At 41.2% G+C, this 15,738-nt stretch overlaps 1 protein-coding gene across 1 annotated transcript; it reads right to left on the bottom strand.

The window, feature by feature from the left end:
• Positions 1 to 3,985: 3,985 nt before the first annotated feature.
• On the bottom strand, positions 3,986 to 7,719 carry LOC117370761 (intermediate filament protein ON3-like). The gene is made up of 7 exons (XM_033966292.2): positions 7,168 to 7,719; positions 5,650 to 5,858; positions 5,506 to 5,566; positions 5,249 to 5,344; positions 4,790 to 5,080; positions 4,498 to 4,718; positions 3,986 to 4,288 (listed from the first exon to the last, which is right to left on the bottom strand). The coding sequence occupies exons 1-7, from the start codon at positions 7,702 to 7,704 to the stop codon at positions 4,075 to 4,077; spliced, it is 1,629 nt and encodes a 542-aa protein (XP_033822183.1). The 5' UTR covers positions 7,705 to 7,719; the 3' UTR covers positions 3,986 to 4,074.
• Positions 7,720 to 15,738: the final 8,019 nt, after the last annotated feature.

Raw genomic sequence — 15,738 nt, 5'->3', positions numbered from 1 at the left:
GCGAAAAACGAGAATAACCAGCTGACTACAGAGATCATACAAACAAAAAATAGACTGAGCCAAGCGGACCTGTACCACGGGGGATACACAGACGATCTGGCGACGTGTGTTGGATCCTTGGTCCCTTTGTGCTCCACAGGTGCAGGCTTGATTGCTCATGGGCTGCAGATGTGTAGTGGGTGGCACCAGAGTCTCAGTCCAGCTCCCGGCATAGACACAGAAGGGAGGGGGGAAAGACAGCACAGAAACACAGGAACAGACTGGAATCTTGACAGTTACCTGATTTTACTATGTGTGAGAAATGGTATTTAAAGAACAAATATTTTGCATTAATTACATTGGCCTTTAAACATCTTGAGACACTTTTGCTTTGGAATTTCATTATTTAGAACTTAAAATAATGCCTAATTTAAAAAAAAAAACTGACATAATTTCACAGCCTCAGTGCTCAGGATACACTCATCTGGTGCAGTTTGCTGTCTGCTGGCAGCAGAGGGAGTATTTCACTGGTTACTAGATCATTTATCTTAACATAAGAAAACAAATTTGACATTATGCTAAGTAAAAATGTCATACCCCACTGGCAAATAACTTGACTTGAAATTGAAAGAATTGTACTGAAACAGGTCTGAAACATCTTGAAACCAGTGAAATAACCTAGGCCCATCTAGCTGTACTTGTCACATTTATAACTTTGATAGGCCCATTTCAGATGCATGCTTAGGTGGACGCTAGCCAAGGAGTTGGCTTGTTTCTGTTATAATTCAATTTCAATTCATTTTATTTTTGTAACGCCCAAAATCACAACAACAGTTGTCTCGAAGGGTGTTCATGTTTTGGTTGATGAGGGAAACCAGAGTATCTGGAGGAAACCCATCCAGACACGGGGAGAAACATGCAAAACTCCACACAGAAAGGCCTGGGCGACCCGGGGATTGAACCAAACCTTCTTGCTGTGAGGCATGAGTGTTGCCACTCAGCCACCGTGCTGCCTACACACAAAAACAAACAGGAAAATCGAACAGCAGGAAAAATCAGACAAAACAAGAAAAATCGGCCAGGCGAGGAGGAGGAAGAACAGGCGAGGAGGAGGAAGAACAGGCGAGGAGGAGGAAGAACAGGCGAGGAGGAGAGGGAGGCAGGTGGAGGAGGGCCAGGCGGGGAGCAGGAAAGGGTCCACCTGTCATCAAGGCATCTGAAAGAGTTAGACTCCACAGGGGGAGTGGGACAGGGGACAACATGTGAATAGCATTATAACTCTGAGTTGCTGTGCTGATAAACTGTTTAATCAAGGATCTCAGTATTAGTTGCTCTGAGCTGCCAAATTTGAGGTTTCTATTTGCCAATAAGTGAAAGAAATGACATGTCATAACAAAGATCAGTGGTACTAGTGGATTCAGGGCAGATTTATAGCAACAAGGATCTGCTGAATGAAAAGACAGCTGTATATTTAATTGTTTTGGAACACTTCAGCATTTACAGCCATTTGGCTTGTTCTATGCTCCATTAGAGTCTATCGAAATCGACAAATTGACACGCGGTCTGCCAGTTCTGTCAGCCTGAGGTGAAATCATTAACTACAGATATAATAAAAGCTCATCTCATCATGACCGTAAAACAGCTTATGGCAAAAGAGATAATGAGCTCTGAAGTGCAAGACAGGATCGTGAAGACTATACGGCATCATGGCATCTGATTTCAACCCGTGTTAGTGCATTTGACAGATTGATATATTTTTTTAATTATTACCTGGTTTCGTGGGATAGTATCTGAGGTAAATATTCATCATAATTTTATACCAGTTTGTGAAGAAAAGCAGAAAACAAAAAGTTGCAAAATGCAGGAAACAGCAGTGAGTTCAGAATACCTCTACCTATGTCATCAACTGACATCAGTCCCATCCAAAATACAGAGATAATTCACGCTGAAGTTTTGGCCCTTGTTAACGTTATGGTTGCTAGGTAACAACCCTCTGCATATCTCATATCTGCTGCCCGTGTCCAAACAGGAAGTAAAATTGTAACCTTTACCAAAATTACAAAACTAGAAAAGACTGGGCAAGATGTCAACTATGTTTTAGAGAAATGAGGCGTCTAACCTGTCACACTTGAGTATCATTCTTTGAGTTGTGTTTAAACATAATAGTCCCAGATTACGTAGGATTCCTCTTACTGTTTGGAAATCCTGTCATTTTTAGGCAGCATGACAGTTCAGTCCATTGCCGTTGTGTGAGAAGAACTTAAATAGTACTTATAGTTAGATACTTGAATGAACAAAGCAGAAGGGTAAAATGTCAGATAACTGTAAACTTCAGTGGGTCTTTACTCTAAACTAAAGAAACGCTTGTTGAACTAAAGACATGTGCTGCCGATTGATTGGTCGACTGAAAAAGGGGCGTGGCAAAAGCTCTCCAAACTGTTCCGTATCTCTGTATCTGACCCTCTGATTGCACTCACAAGACTACACCTGCAGAGGGAGTTCATGCAAAAACTACTATTTATGCAGAAAAAAGTAGGACTAGGAAACAAAATATTTATAATATAAAGACAGATTAAACTTGTGAATAATGAGTTTAATCAGATTTTACAGATAAATGCCAAAAAATACCAAATCTTCAGCTCCCTCTCTCACTCCTCTTTCTGCTGTTGTTGTCCCACATAAATACTTATTACCTAAATACAATTATTACTTGAATAATCCAAATTTTGATCGACTGAGACTCCATTGACCGATTAACGAAACAACTGAAGAACTGCAGCCCTACTGAACTTTCTATTAAAACCTGTATCAAATTACAAAAGCTCAGCGAGTGGGAGACAGTTCCAGCCCCATCCTCACCTCATGTGACCCTTTGAGCCTTTAAAAAAAATATATATTTTAAGACTATTGTATGTTATAATTTGAAATCAATTCTGCAGAAATAAATTATATGATGCATTTACACCCAATCAACAATAAGAACCCATACATACTTACACAACATCGCACATGTACAGTCTGACCACACACCTCAATGAGCGATGAGCAGTGTTCACAAAATCATGACTTAGCTTTGTTTTATAGAGGACATATTTACCTACCAGTTTGTGTATTTTCACCATTACATCATCCATTATGACTGCATACAACACTAAGATGTAACACTATCCCCACCAAAGCTGAAGAGACAGATTCATGCCAGGTGGAGGGTGTTGGCACAAAAGAAGCATAAAAATAAGTAGGGATCAAGTCTGGAGTTAGGCTTAAGTTACAGAGGGAGTTGGAGGTAGCTTTAGAGTAAGACTAAACACTAAGTCTACTGTTCACCGTCACATCTTTGTGCTCTTAAAATGTTTCCTCCAGTGACCAGTATATTTCATGATGCCTATGACATCACATACCTCTGCTCTGATGAGGGACACCTGACTACAGGGGTGGAGTGTGAAATATTAATGCCTATTAGACCAATCACAATGCCTCTCCTACCTCCAGACCCCGCCCCTCCTGCGCCCTCTTCCTCCCTTTAGCTCATTTGACTGTGGGCGACTTTAATGTTATGCTTATTTTTAAAACTACATTATGACCTTAAAATGAACAAGTCAAACACTGTAGTCATTTTTCCTCTCAGATTTATTTGATGTTAATTCTTGTGTGTCAGTAAGGCAAAATAAATCTGGTCACAATAGCTTTGGAAGAGTATCAAACTTTGCAGAAAACATTTAAAAATTGTACAAGTAAAACAGTGCCTGAACTAATCCAGTCAAAGTATGCACCACTAATGTAAACAGTCAGATTTTTTAAAATTACAATGATCTGATTAGTCTAGGACATTGCACCCAAAATTGTACATACTTTAAAATATTTTCTAACTAAGATTAACACTCTTAAAAACAGTTAAAGCTTTTGTTTTGTTTTTTCTCAGAACTTGGAAGTCAGTGGAAGTTGCATTGCCCCACTAGCTGACTATGGCTGTTTGTACTTTTGAAGCTCATACACCCCTTTTTAATGACTCTACTCTCAGATCTGTAACATAACCGGATACATGGTTAAGATTATTTTGGGTTGATTTAAACAGAAATGGCTGTGCATGTCTCCTTAATATCTCCTTGATGATGTTGAGGTGACTGTGGACTTGGTGACTGTGCCGTAGCCGCCCATGCCGCCCATGCCGCCCATGCTGCTCGAGCCGCCCATGCTGCTCGAGCCACCATAGCTGCCATAGCCGCCTCCATATCCAGATCCACTACTGAATCCAGAGCTTCTTGAAGACTCCTGGACATGAATGGTAGCAGCATTGCCGGTGACCAGTCTGTTTACGAAGAACATCAGATAGATTAATTTACATTGCAGATTAATGTTATGGTGTGATATAGTTGAATAAAAAGCTGCACGTGTTTCTAGATGTTTTGAGTGATCCAGATGGGATGGTTTGGACTTGCAATTCTATGAATTCATTTGAATTCTATGAGTTGGCACTAAAGAATATTTAATGGGTGAATCAGAGATTATTGAACCTACCTGCTCTCCTCTCCTTCCAGCAGCTTCCTGTAGGTGGCGATCTCAATGTCCAGGGCCAGTTTGACGTTCATGAGCTCCTGGTACTCACGGACCTGGCGGGCCATGTCCTGCTTGGCTCTCTGCAGAGCGTCTTCCAGGTCCCTGATTCTGGCCTTGGCGTCCTTCACTGCCAGCTCACCGCGCTCCTCTGCCTCTGCAATCTGAGCCTCCAGGTTGGCTCTCTGCACAGAAACATTCAGTGAGCTTCCATTTGAATAATTTCTGCATCATTCTGGAATGTGGATTTTCTTACCTGTCCTTTGACTGCTTCGATTTCGTTCTGGAGGCGGGCGATCATACGGTTCAACTCTGCAATCTCAGCTTTGGTATTGCGCAGGTCATCCCCGTACTGACCAACAGAGGTCTGCATCTCCTCATACTTCCTTTTGTACCATTCCTCAGCCTCAGCCTTGCTCTTGTTAGCCATATCTTCATACTGAGCTTTGACTTCAGCCACGATGGAGTCCATGTCCAGGTGACGAGTGTTGTCCATCTCCACGACGACGGACGTGTCCTTGATCTGTGACTGGAGTTCACGCAGCTCCTATAGTCAGCACATAATCTATTTAAGTCAACAGTTTGTCTACAATCTTTTTTTACTTAAATCATGAGTGATTCTTAATGTTAAAATGACTCGCTTTAAAGGCCACACATCAAGGACGCTAAACCACACAAGTTCTTTATACAAATTTTCTTTCACATGAATACGTACAGCTTCGTAGAGGGCCCTGAGGAAGTTGATCTCATCTTGAAGAATATCAACCTTGGCCTCCAACTCAATTTTGTTCATGTAGGCAGAGTCAACATCCTTAAACAAAACATGATTGTAGATGATTGAAATCGATCACTGCATTTTTGTTTTTCCCTTGGTAGGGTCATATCCTCTACATGTGCCAAGAGTGCCATAATGACTTGGCACAACATTTTATTACTTCAATTTAAACAAGACAATAATGCATTTTTGCTCACCTTCTTGAGGAGCACAAAGTCATTTTCCACAGCTGCACGTTTATTGATCTCATCTTCATACCTGTTTGAATTTACAATAGTTTAGGACAACTCAGATCTTGAGTATGACATTTACAAATTCTTGAATCTGAGAAGAACACTCACTTTCTCTTGAAGTCCTCCACCAGGCCCTGCATGTTATTGAGCTCGGACTCCAGTTTCATCTTCTCATTGCCGAGGCCGTCGAGCTGGCGGCGCAGGTTGGCGATGTAGGCCTCGAACATGGCATCCATGTTGGAGCGGGTGGTGGTTTGTTCCTGGAGAAGTTTCCATTTGGTCTCCAGCATCTTGTTCTGCTGCTCCAAGAAGCGCACCTGTGATGGGGATACAAGATGGAGAAGCTTGTTAGAAAGCGTTCTTTTTTCATTTTCTTCTTGATTAAAATGCATTTACATTGTGTGGTTTTGTATGTGATGAATCCTTTCCTATCAAAATGAGACTGAAATGGATTAAAATGTCCCATCTAATTTACCTCGGTTTTTGTTTTGTTTGTTTTTTTGTTTTGTTTTTTTATGTAAATGCATCCTGAATGAGGGAATATGAAATGCTTGTCCTAAAATGACATCACACCTTAAGCCCTGGATAATGTAGCTCTTCATTCTTTCATATGCCATCCACAAGCTGTAATTAAGGGAACAAGCACATTCCAAAGGGTGTGCCTGCTGTACTTAGCCTCATATCATGTTTTTTCAAATGCCTTAAGAAGATTGACTGGACAGAAAGTCAAGTCTCCTGATGCCACACCCAACTCTTCATAAGTAGAGAATTTAATGATTTTAAATTAGTTTTGGGGAGATTTGGTTTGGTATATTTTATACAAAAATATGTTATTTGTTAAAATATACTTTTGTAAAAGTAAAATTACTATGACTTGTTTAATGGCTATATAGGCATGATAAAACTGGGTGTGGCAGGTAAACCGCACTAGACAAAGCAGAATTATCGCTTGACTTATTATTATGCGTTGGTCTGAGCTAAAACCTGCAAAAAACATCACACAGAGAACTATTTTACAGCTTCATGTGTGTTCAGTGGCAGCTTGGTGATAGGTACAATGTGCATTTCAGAGACTTTGGACTATGTTGGCTTAGTGCTAGAGATAGAGTGACTCATCCATGAAAAAATAAGGATCTAAGTCTGACCCCACCCATGTTTGAAGAGTGGCTGGAGAGGACGTTCCTTTTTGCATAGTGAGAATTTGGGAGATTAGTGCAAGGCAAAGCAACGATGGAATAACTTTCACACACATTTTTGTGTGTTTTGTGTGTACATGGCTGAAAAGAATGTCACTCACTGAGGGACTCAACCAAGTCAACAGATATTGTTTTTTGCAACTCTTCAAAGTGAATAAAAACTAAACATTTAAAGCCTCTGCTGCGCTTGTAAAAAGATGATTGTTAATTTTGCCTGATTCACACAAAGAAATACATTTCATAATAATATTTATATTGATGACAAATATTTTGGTGTGACTTATTTCTTTACCTGCATTTGAGTTTGTCAAAACTAAAATAGTTTAGTAATTTTAACTCAAATAATAAATTCATTTTTTGCAGTGTTAATATCACATTACTCTCGGTAGACCTCTGCATATTAGCTATAATAAAAGCAGGCCAAACGCACCTTGTCGATGAATGAGGCGAATCGATTGTTGAGCGTCTTGATCTGCTCCTTCTCCTGGGTGCGCACAGCCTGGATGTTTGGGTCGATTTCTACATTCATGGGGGTCAGGAGGTTCTGGTTCACGGTGACAGCGGTGATGGGTGCAGATACCATACCGCCACCATAGCCGCTGCCCAGGCTGTAGGACATGCTGCTGCCGCCGCCACCACCCATGCCCATGCCCATGCCTCCACCCATGCCCATGCCTCCGTAGCCTCCGCTGCCTCCGTAGCCTCCGCTGCCTCCGTAGCCTCCGCTGCCTCCATAGGAAGAGCCGCCTGAGGTGTAGGTCCTTTTCACAGAGTAGCTGCTGACTGGGGCCACACTCCGCCGGGTGCTATAGTTGGACACGGACATTGCTCTTCTGCTTCCTTGCATGTTTGCAGTTGTTGTGTTGGGCTTAGATCTGAGAGAAAAGGGAGAAGATGCTTCAAAGGAGCGCCAGTGCCTCTGAGTGCTGGGCTGGACAGTGCTTGTGTTTTTATGCCTATGGGACATGGGGGCGGAGTTTGCTGAGCTAACCTGTACTCTCACTTTTGTCTCAGGGGTGTGGATGTGAGGTGGAGGGGGGAGGGGGGAGTGGAGTTGCCCAGCCTGTCAGACAGGTAGAGGAGTGTCCCCTACACACCCAACGGCAAAGAGACGGAGAGACCAGCCAAAAATGTCTGTAAGATAAGAAAGACCTGCATTAGTGTAAAACTAAACTGGCCATAATGAACATTTATGTTACAAACCAAACTGCTAACCAAACTGTCCTTCCAAAGTGAATGCTTTATTTCAAGATTCTAAATAAAACCCTCAGAGGTTCATGAAAATATGAACAGTTTGGACGGCCATTATAGTATTACTATTACTAATATAACCACATATCAAATGTACCACATGCATTGCTGTAACATTAAATGCATCTACCCATGGACCTTCATTATTAGACTAGTTCTTACAGCTTTTTTATGCACAATTTTAACACTCATACATTTTTTCATTATTTTTATAATATGATTATTTTTTCATTCTTATTATGGTATTACACTATTATATTACAGAAAAGTGTTTCCTCACAAAAAAATATTTACAGTGTGATTCCAGAGATTCATGTAACAAACCGGGTTCTGAAGAATTCTTCTTGTAGTACCTTCATAGACAACCCCTCGCAAATTCATTTTAGTATTTTTATGCTCTTGGCCTGTCCATTTTGTTGATGTATGTCACCACACCCCTTTGCAACATACTCCAAACTGTAGGTGCTTTTGCATTCTTGTCCATTCTTTACACTTTCACATGGACATGTCTTTAATTTCTACCACTGTGTGAAACCTTGCTCTAAAGCTCAAATATCCACAGACAGAATTTATGCCTTTTGGTGTCTTACTAAAATTCTCCTGCAGACAGTAAAGGCCACGCTGCGTAATTGCATTGCTCTCCTCTCTCCATTCCGTTGTTCTTCTCTTGTACATGTGCATACTTGACTCTTGCAGCACACATAAATCAGGAGACAATAGACTGAGGGTGAGGCCGCTGGCATCACAGTGAGGCAGGTTACTGAAGACTTAAACAACCAGCAAGGGCCAAACTTTGCTCATTTTAGTGTTTCTCTCATGTATGTTCAGTGATGCTCATGCTGCAGTATGTAGGTGATTTTCAGCAGTATATGAAAAAAATTGTGGGTGTGTTTAATATGGTTTTTAAGGGCACAATATGCTGTGCTATGTCATTAAAGCCTCTTATGTCTTAGTCACAGGGCTTGTGTCCAGTCTGGTTTGGTCTGGTCCCGTCTGGTCCAGTCTGGTCCCGTCTGGTCCAGTCTGGTCCTATCTGGTCCAGTGTGGTCCTATCTGGTCCAGTCTGGTCCAGTCTGGTTCAGTCAGGTCCAGTTTGGTCCCATCTGGTTCGGTCTGGTTCAGGCTGGTCCAATCTAGTCTGGTCTGGTTCAGTCTGGTCCCGTCTGGGTCGGTCTGGTTCGGCCTGGTCCCGTATGGTTCACTATGGTCTGGTATGGTGCAGTCTGGTTCAGTCTGGTTCGATCTGATTCAGTCTGGTCCACTCTGGTTCACCATGGTCCACTCTGGCTCAGTCTGGTCCAGTCTGGTTCGATCTGGTTCAGTCTGGTCCAGTCTGGTCCGGTCTGGTTCAGTCTGGTTCAGCCTGGTCCATCTGGTTCATTCTGCGGATCTGAGGTTAGTGTACACATTTCAGGCCCCTTCAGGCCCCTCTCATAGTCACTGTTTCTGTGCGTGTGTTAAATGTGAAGAAATGGCACATTCAAGTCTCCAAGTTTTTACCCCTCCATTTTGCCTGTCTGTCATTGAAGCCCCTCTGTGTAACTTTTTAATCAAGAAATAGACTTATATAAAAGCTCGTGTTTCCATTTTGGATGTGTCTATTGCACTGAAAAACTTGTGTCCTTACTGTGAGTGAGCTTGCATCTCCACAACCCTGACCTGGAAGAGAGTCTTCTCCTACTTGTTTCCATGAAAATGCTGTTCCTTTGGCTATAATATTCAAAAGTATGGTATAAAACATGTAAAATGTTCAAAAGTATAGTTTTAACTTTCTATTTCCGTGGAATCATGCAGGTGATGTGCCACTTCCAGAAAGTTACGTGATGTTGCTTTAATCAATGTAATCTCACAAATTACAGTGAGCATCTAAGTAACTGTTCTTCAGAGGGATGCTCACACACACGCACGCTTAAATGAAAATGAACACCGAAAATAAATTATGCAACTGCATTAATTAGAATGCCAGCTGCCATATTTAGACAAACTAACACATCTGCAGAACAGTGGCATGAAATGCATTCAGATGTGTATGTCATTTTGAGCAGTTGATTAGAGTCACATTTTTGGATGCAAAGGCCCGAGACCGCCAAACAATGCAGCAGCCCTCTGCTAATGTACTTCTGAAGCCAATGTGAATTGACTTAATGAAGTTAAAACATTTAACTAAGTTAGAAGCAGGAAAAATGATTGTTAGTCAGGTCAGTGTGACGCGAATGATCCGGTTCCACGTTGTTTCATATGAACTTTATATTTTAAGTTTTATACATGAGCAGTTTATTGTTAGACAAGCTAACTCCACTTTTGCACTTACGCATTCAGATTTTTGAACTCGATTTTGACAACATCCAATGATGATAAATTGTTTTGAGTGAACGCCTCACCACCCCGAGTTTCTATGCTGCATTCCCCAATCAGAGCAAACACGCTTCAGGGTACAACTTACCCATACAGGCTCAGTACGGCCTTAGGTTACGTAAGAGCTTATTCAAAAATAACAGCAATTACTTTAAACACATAGACAGACAGACAGACAGACAGACAGACAGACAGACATACTTACTTTATTAATCCCCAGCCAGGGAAATTCACCTGTCCAGCAGCAAAACAGAGACACAACACAAATTGCACACAGGTATAAAATCACAAAGAATACAAAGATAAGATAATAAAGTGCACCCGATCAACAAGAGCTGTTATACAGTCTTATAGCAGCAGGAATGGCTGATCTACTGAACCTCGCAGTTCTACAGTGCAGCGAGAGAAGCCTGGTACTGTGGCTGCTTCTCTGAGCTGACACAGTCTCGTGCAGCGGGTGTCTGCTGTTGTTGAGGATGGTCTGCATCAGACTCCTCATCCTCTTCTCCACCAGCTCCCCTACAGAGTCCACCCACCCACCCATCACCGACACACACTTCCTGATTAGCTTATCAAGCCTGTTACGATCCCGCACAGTAATGCTGTTTCCCCAGCACACCACTCCAAAAAACACAGCACTGGCTACAACAGAATGATAAAAAGTATGCAGAGACTCATTACAGACATCAAAGGATTTAAGCTTCCTAAGAAAGAAGAGTCTGCTTTGTCCTGTTTTGTAAGCTGCAGTTGTGTGTGCTGACCAGTTCAGTTTGTTGTCAAGATGAACTCCGAGATATTTATAAGACTGGACAACCTCAATGCTCTCACCAGCAATTACAACTGGATGATGGGGAGGGAGTTTCGGTCTACGGAAGTCTACAATCATCTCCTTTGTCTTAGATGTATTTAGAACAAGACCGTTTCTCTCACTCCAGACTGTGAAGGCAGCAATAAGGTCTCTGTACTCCATTTCGTTCTCTCCTTTTACACATGCCACCACTGCTGTATCATCTGAATATTTCTGGATGTGACAGGATTCAGACTTATATGTGAAGTCAGCAGTGTATAGAGTAAAGAGAAATGGCGACAGTACTGTCCCCTGCGGGGCCCCAATGTTTGTCACCACTGTCTCAGAGATATTGCCACCCACCCTGACGTACTGTGGGCGTTCTGTGAGGTACTTGTGAATCCAAGTGATTAACATGGGATCCACTCCAATCACCTCCAGCTTTTCTCTCAGAATTTGAGGTTTGATTGTATTGAAGGCACTGGTGAAGTCAAAGAACATGAGTCTAACATACCCCCTGTCCCATCCAGGAAAGAGAGAGTTTTGTGTAACATGTATGTATAAGACCGCATCATCCACCCCCATTTCCTCCTGATAGGCAAACTGTAATGGGTCCACAGCTTGCTGCACCTGTGGTTTGAGAATCCGAAGTAAAAGCCTCTCAAAAGTCTTCATAATGACAGACGTCAAGGCCACTGGTCTGTAGTCCTTTACCCCTGTCGGCCTCCCTACTTTAGGGACCGGAACAATGCATGACGTTTTCCACCGGACTGACATATGTCAAACTCAAGGCCCGGGGGCCAAATGTGGCCCTCCACATCATGTCATGTGGTCCTCGACAGGGTAAACTAAAAGGTGTGACGGTCTTAAAATGTAATTTTATCAGGAGATGCACAGTTACACAGCCATATTTTTACATCTAGGCAAATGCATATGCAATATGTGTAACTTGAACAAGTAATAAATACAGAAACAGTTAATTAACAAGTTAAAAAAGTAGTTAGATTTATTTTACATCCGGCCCTTTGAAGGCAGCTAATTTGTTAACGTGGCCCCCGGTGAAAATATGTTTGACACCCCTGCTTTAAATCATTCTACTATAGCACTTGAAATAGTAAATGAGTTCAAATACATGTGTAATGAAAGCAGTGCCATCTGCTATTGGTTTCTTTTCTTCCATCAATACTGCTACTGCTACATCAGCTACAATGAGACTTATGCTACTGCTAAGAGTACTGTCACTTCTGCTTCTAATAGTCCTGCATTACTCAACTCCACTGCCTAGCCAAAAAAAAGGTCACACACTAATATTTCATTGGACCGCCTTTAGCTTTGATTATGCCACACATTCACTGTGGCATTGTTTCGATAAGCTTCTGCAATGTCACAAGATTTATTTCCATCCAGTGTTGCATTCATTTTTCACCAAGATGTTGCGTTATGGTAGAGTCTGACCGCTATACAAAGCCTTCTCCAGCATATCCCAAAGATTCTCACTGGGGTTAAGGTGGTGACTTTTTTTTTGGCCAGGCAGTGTATTAACACCGGCCACCTACAGTTTGCAGCTCTGACAACACCCTGTCACACAGTTACATTTACTCAACCTTACTCTCCCTGTGCACAATAGCAACATAGAAAGTAATGTACCAGCCTCTGCAGGAAGTAAATATAGTTGTAGCAGTACTGGCAGTCGCAGTAGTATAGTTGTAGTAGTACTGGCAGTTGCAGTAGTAGTATTAGTTTTGGTAGGTTTGTTGCTGCCAGGCTTATTTCCTCCTGCAGCTCTGTGTACTAAGTGGGTGTGGTGGTGTGGTTAATGGCAACTTATTCCATGTGAATGAAAGGCTGAAACTACAGTGATACAAGACAAGAAATTAATCAAGTTTATGCTAAGGCCCTGAAGTTTGCAACACTGACTTGTGAGCTAGTGCTCCCAACACTAACTGTTCCATATCACTGTGGCTTTGACCCTTCACCCCTCCTGCCTGTTTGAATGTGGTGAGTAATTGGTGGTGATCAAAGGGACACTTGTCTCAGACTGGCAGCCACTATCAGTCAGGGCAGATGTGGCTACAGAGGTGACATGCCTCCGCCCATGTGGGGAGAACATGACCTGGTGTATCTGCACCAAATGTTTTCATCTGCTATAGTGTAATAGTTGCTTCTATAGTTCAAGCTAATTTCATTGTGCCTTCTTTCATTGAGTTTAACTTAGGCTCCAGACTTTCACTACAGCCTCTAATGTCCCTTCCTTTTTCAACCAGTCATGCTTTCTGACACATGCACACAAATCAGCCATTGCCCCCTCCAACCACCACCAATACTCACATACACACAACAATCATTAGATTTTACACAACACATATGTAGTCGATGTACTGTAAACTTACGCCTGGAGGAAAATGTGTCCTCTGTATTTGACCCTTCCAGTGCTGACGGATATTACCTGTCACAAGCCTTTGCAAATTCTTGAGCTATCTTGAGCTAGGATTGTGGCTCGAGGTACCTACCTAGAGGATAAGCCTTGCAGGCATGTTTTTGAAGAATTCAATTAATAATGTGAACAGATCTAAATAAAAACTAAATCATTAAACCTACGACTAAAATGTGTGAAAAGCAGATGTTGGCGTTCCACCTGTGAGATATGACACACATTCTGAGAATCACAAATGTGTTTATGTACTCTGTAGTCAAATGCCCTGTGGTAACCTGTCTGTTAAGCTGCAGTTACACTTGTCAGGTGCCTCCGTACCTTTAGGCCTCCTCTTATGGAATCGCCTCGACAATTGACATAAAAACCTGCTAAACATCCTAAATCTCCATGTTAGGAGCTTTTAGGAGGAACCATCAGCAGGTTCTAATCCAGAGACCTCAATGAGCAAGAGGAGGTTGAATTATTCTCTGATGTAGGAAGAAGCCTGACCATGCAAAGATACTTGATGCTATTTTTTTAGCAGTATAAACACTTTTAATACAATATACAAGTGTGCTAGGGACCAGCTGGAGGGACTGTGTCTCTTGGCTGGCCTGGGAATGCCTCAGGATCCCTTTGGAAGAGCTGGAGGATGTGTACATGGAAAGGGAACTCTGGGACTCCCTACTCAGACTTTATTAATAGAATCTCTTACTATCTCACTACAACTGTTACTGCTCACACTGTTATGAGTGTTACTACTAAATTATGCTGCTGTGCATCAGTGCTGTGCATTTACCACCACTCTTGCTGTTGTTACTGTCCTGAGTCTGGGTACATGCTGAGCGTACTAGACATGTTGCAGTATTTTAGATCATGCCTCTCTTATCTGTAAAACAAAAAGGATTCTTGAATGCAATGTCCATATCTAATTCCTTCCCACCTCTTGTATATAGTGTGTCAAAGCCCAGGTTTGTTTAGTCATGATTGTGGAGTGGCTCTGTGTTGTACATTCTTTGTGGGTGGAGCAGATCTGATTAAATAAACATCTCAAGCCATGGGAAAGTGTAACATTAATAAAAGATTCCAAACATAACTGACACAGTGCAGCATTTAATTAAAGACATCCAATTACTCTGGTCTTTCGTCATTGAGATGATGATGTGTTTGTATGTTTGTACTTCATTAAAGGTGTTAAAGTTAAAGCCTTACTTCAGAGCATTCTCCATGTAGATATATAGGATTTATACCACACTGTGGAAGATTATAGCCAAAGGATAATTTCCATGGAAACAAAGAGGGGGAGGTTGTCCTCAAGGCCAAATAAGAGTCAGGTCTGTGGTGATGCAAGCCCACTGAGAACAAGGACATATGCATTCCCAAGGTTTTTAGTGCAGTAAATACAGCCAAAATGTAAAAAAAAAAAAAAAAAACAACCCTGCTTTTATTTGGATAAAAAGTGGCATGCTGTGGCTTTAACTGGCATTGAAAATATATTGAAAATAGCTTCTACTCGAGGTAAAACTGTCTGTTTACTAACATACATACATACATATATATATATATATATATATATATATATATATATATATATATATATATATATATATATATATATATATATATATATATATACACATACACACATACATAACTTTGTATAGATTATAGTAGTAGTATGCAAAAACTTGTCAGCATACCTTATCTAACAATTAACATAATTAAAAAGTGAAGGGTTATTATTAAAAGTTCATAGAGGAATGAAAAGACTGTAGGAGGTGGAGAGACTGGTCTGATGGGTCTGCTCATCTCTGTGAATATAATGCACTCATTTTTTCCACTGTGATGCTATTGTGTTAGTGTTATAAGACAGATGCACTGCAACTTCAAATGCATGTTAGTAATAATGATAAAGTTATATTATAGATATATTATATTAAAGACAATTATAGTTTTGGTGTATCCATTAACTTCTCAGTCACACTTTGGTCATTATATACAGTGCGTTATATGCAATACATTATATACAGTGCATTACATACAGCGCGTTATATACACTGTGTTATATACAATGCATTATCTGCAGTGCGTTATATACAGTGCAGTATATTTAGTGCGTTATATACAGTGCAGTATATTTAGTGCATTATATACAGTGCAGTATATTTAGTGCATTATATACAGTGCAGTATATA

This window comes from Periophthalmus magnuspinnatus, chromosome 5 (assembly GCF_009829125.3).
Source record: "Periophthalmus magnuspinnatus isolate fPerMag1 chromosome 5, fPerMag1.2.pri, whole genome shotgun sequence".
Classification (NCBI taxonomy): Eukaryota; Metazoa; Chordata; class Actinopteri; order Gobiiformes; family Gobiidae; genus Periophthalmus; species Periophthalmus magnuspinnatus.
This window is presented reverse-complemented; position numbering and strand designations above follow the sequence as displayed.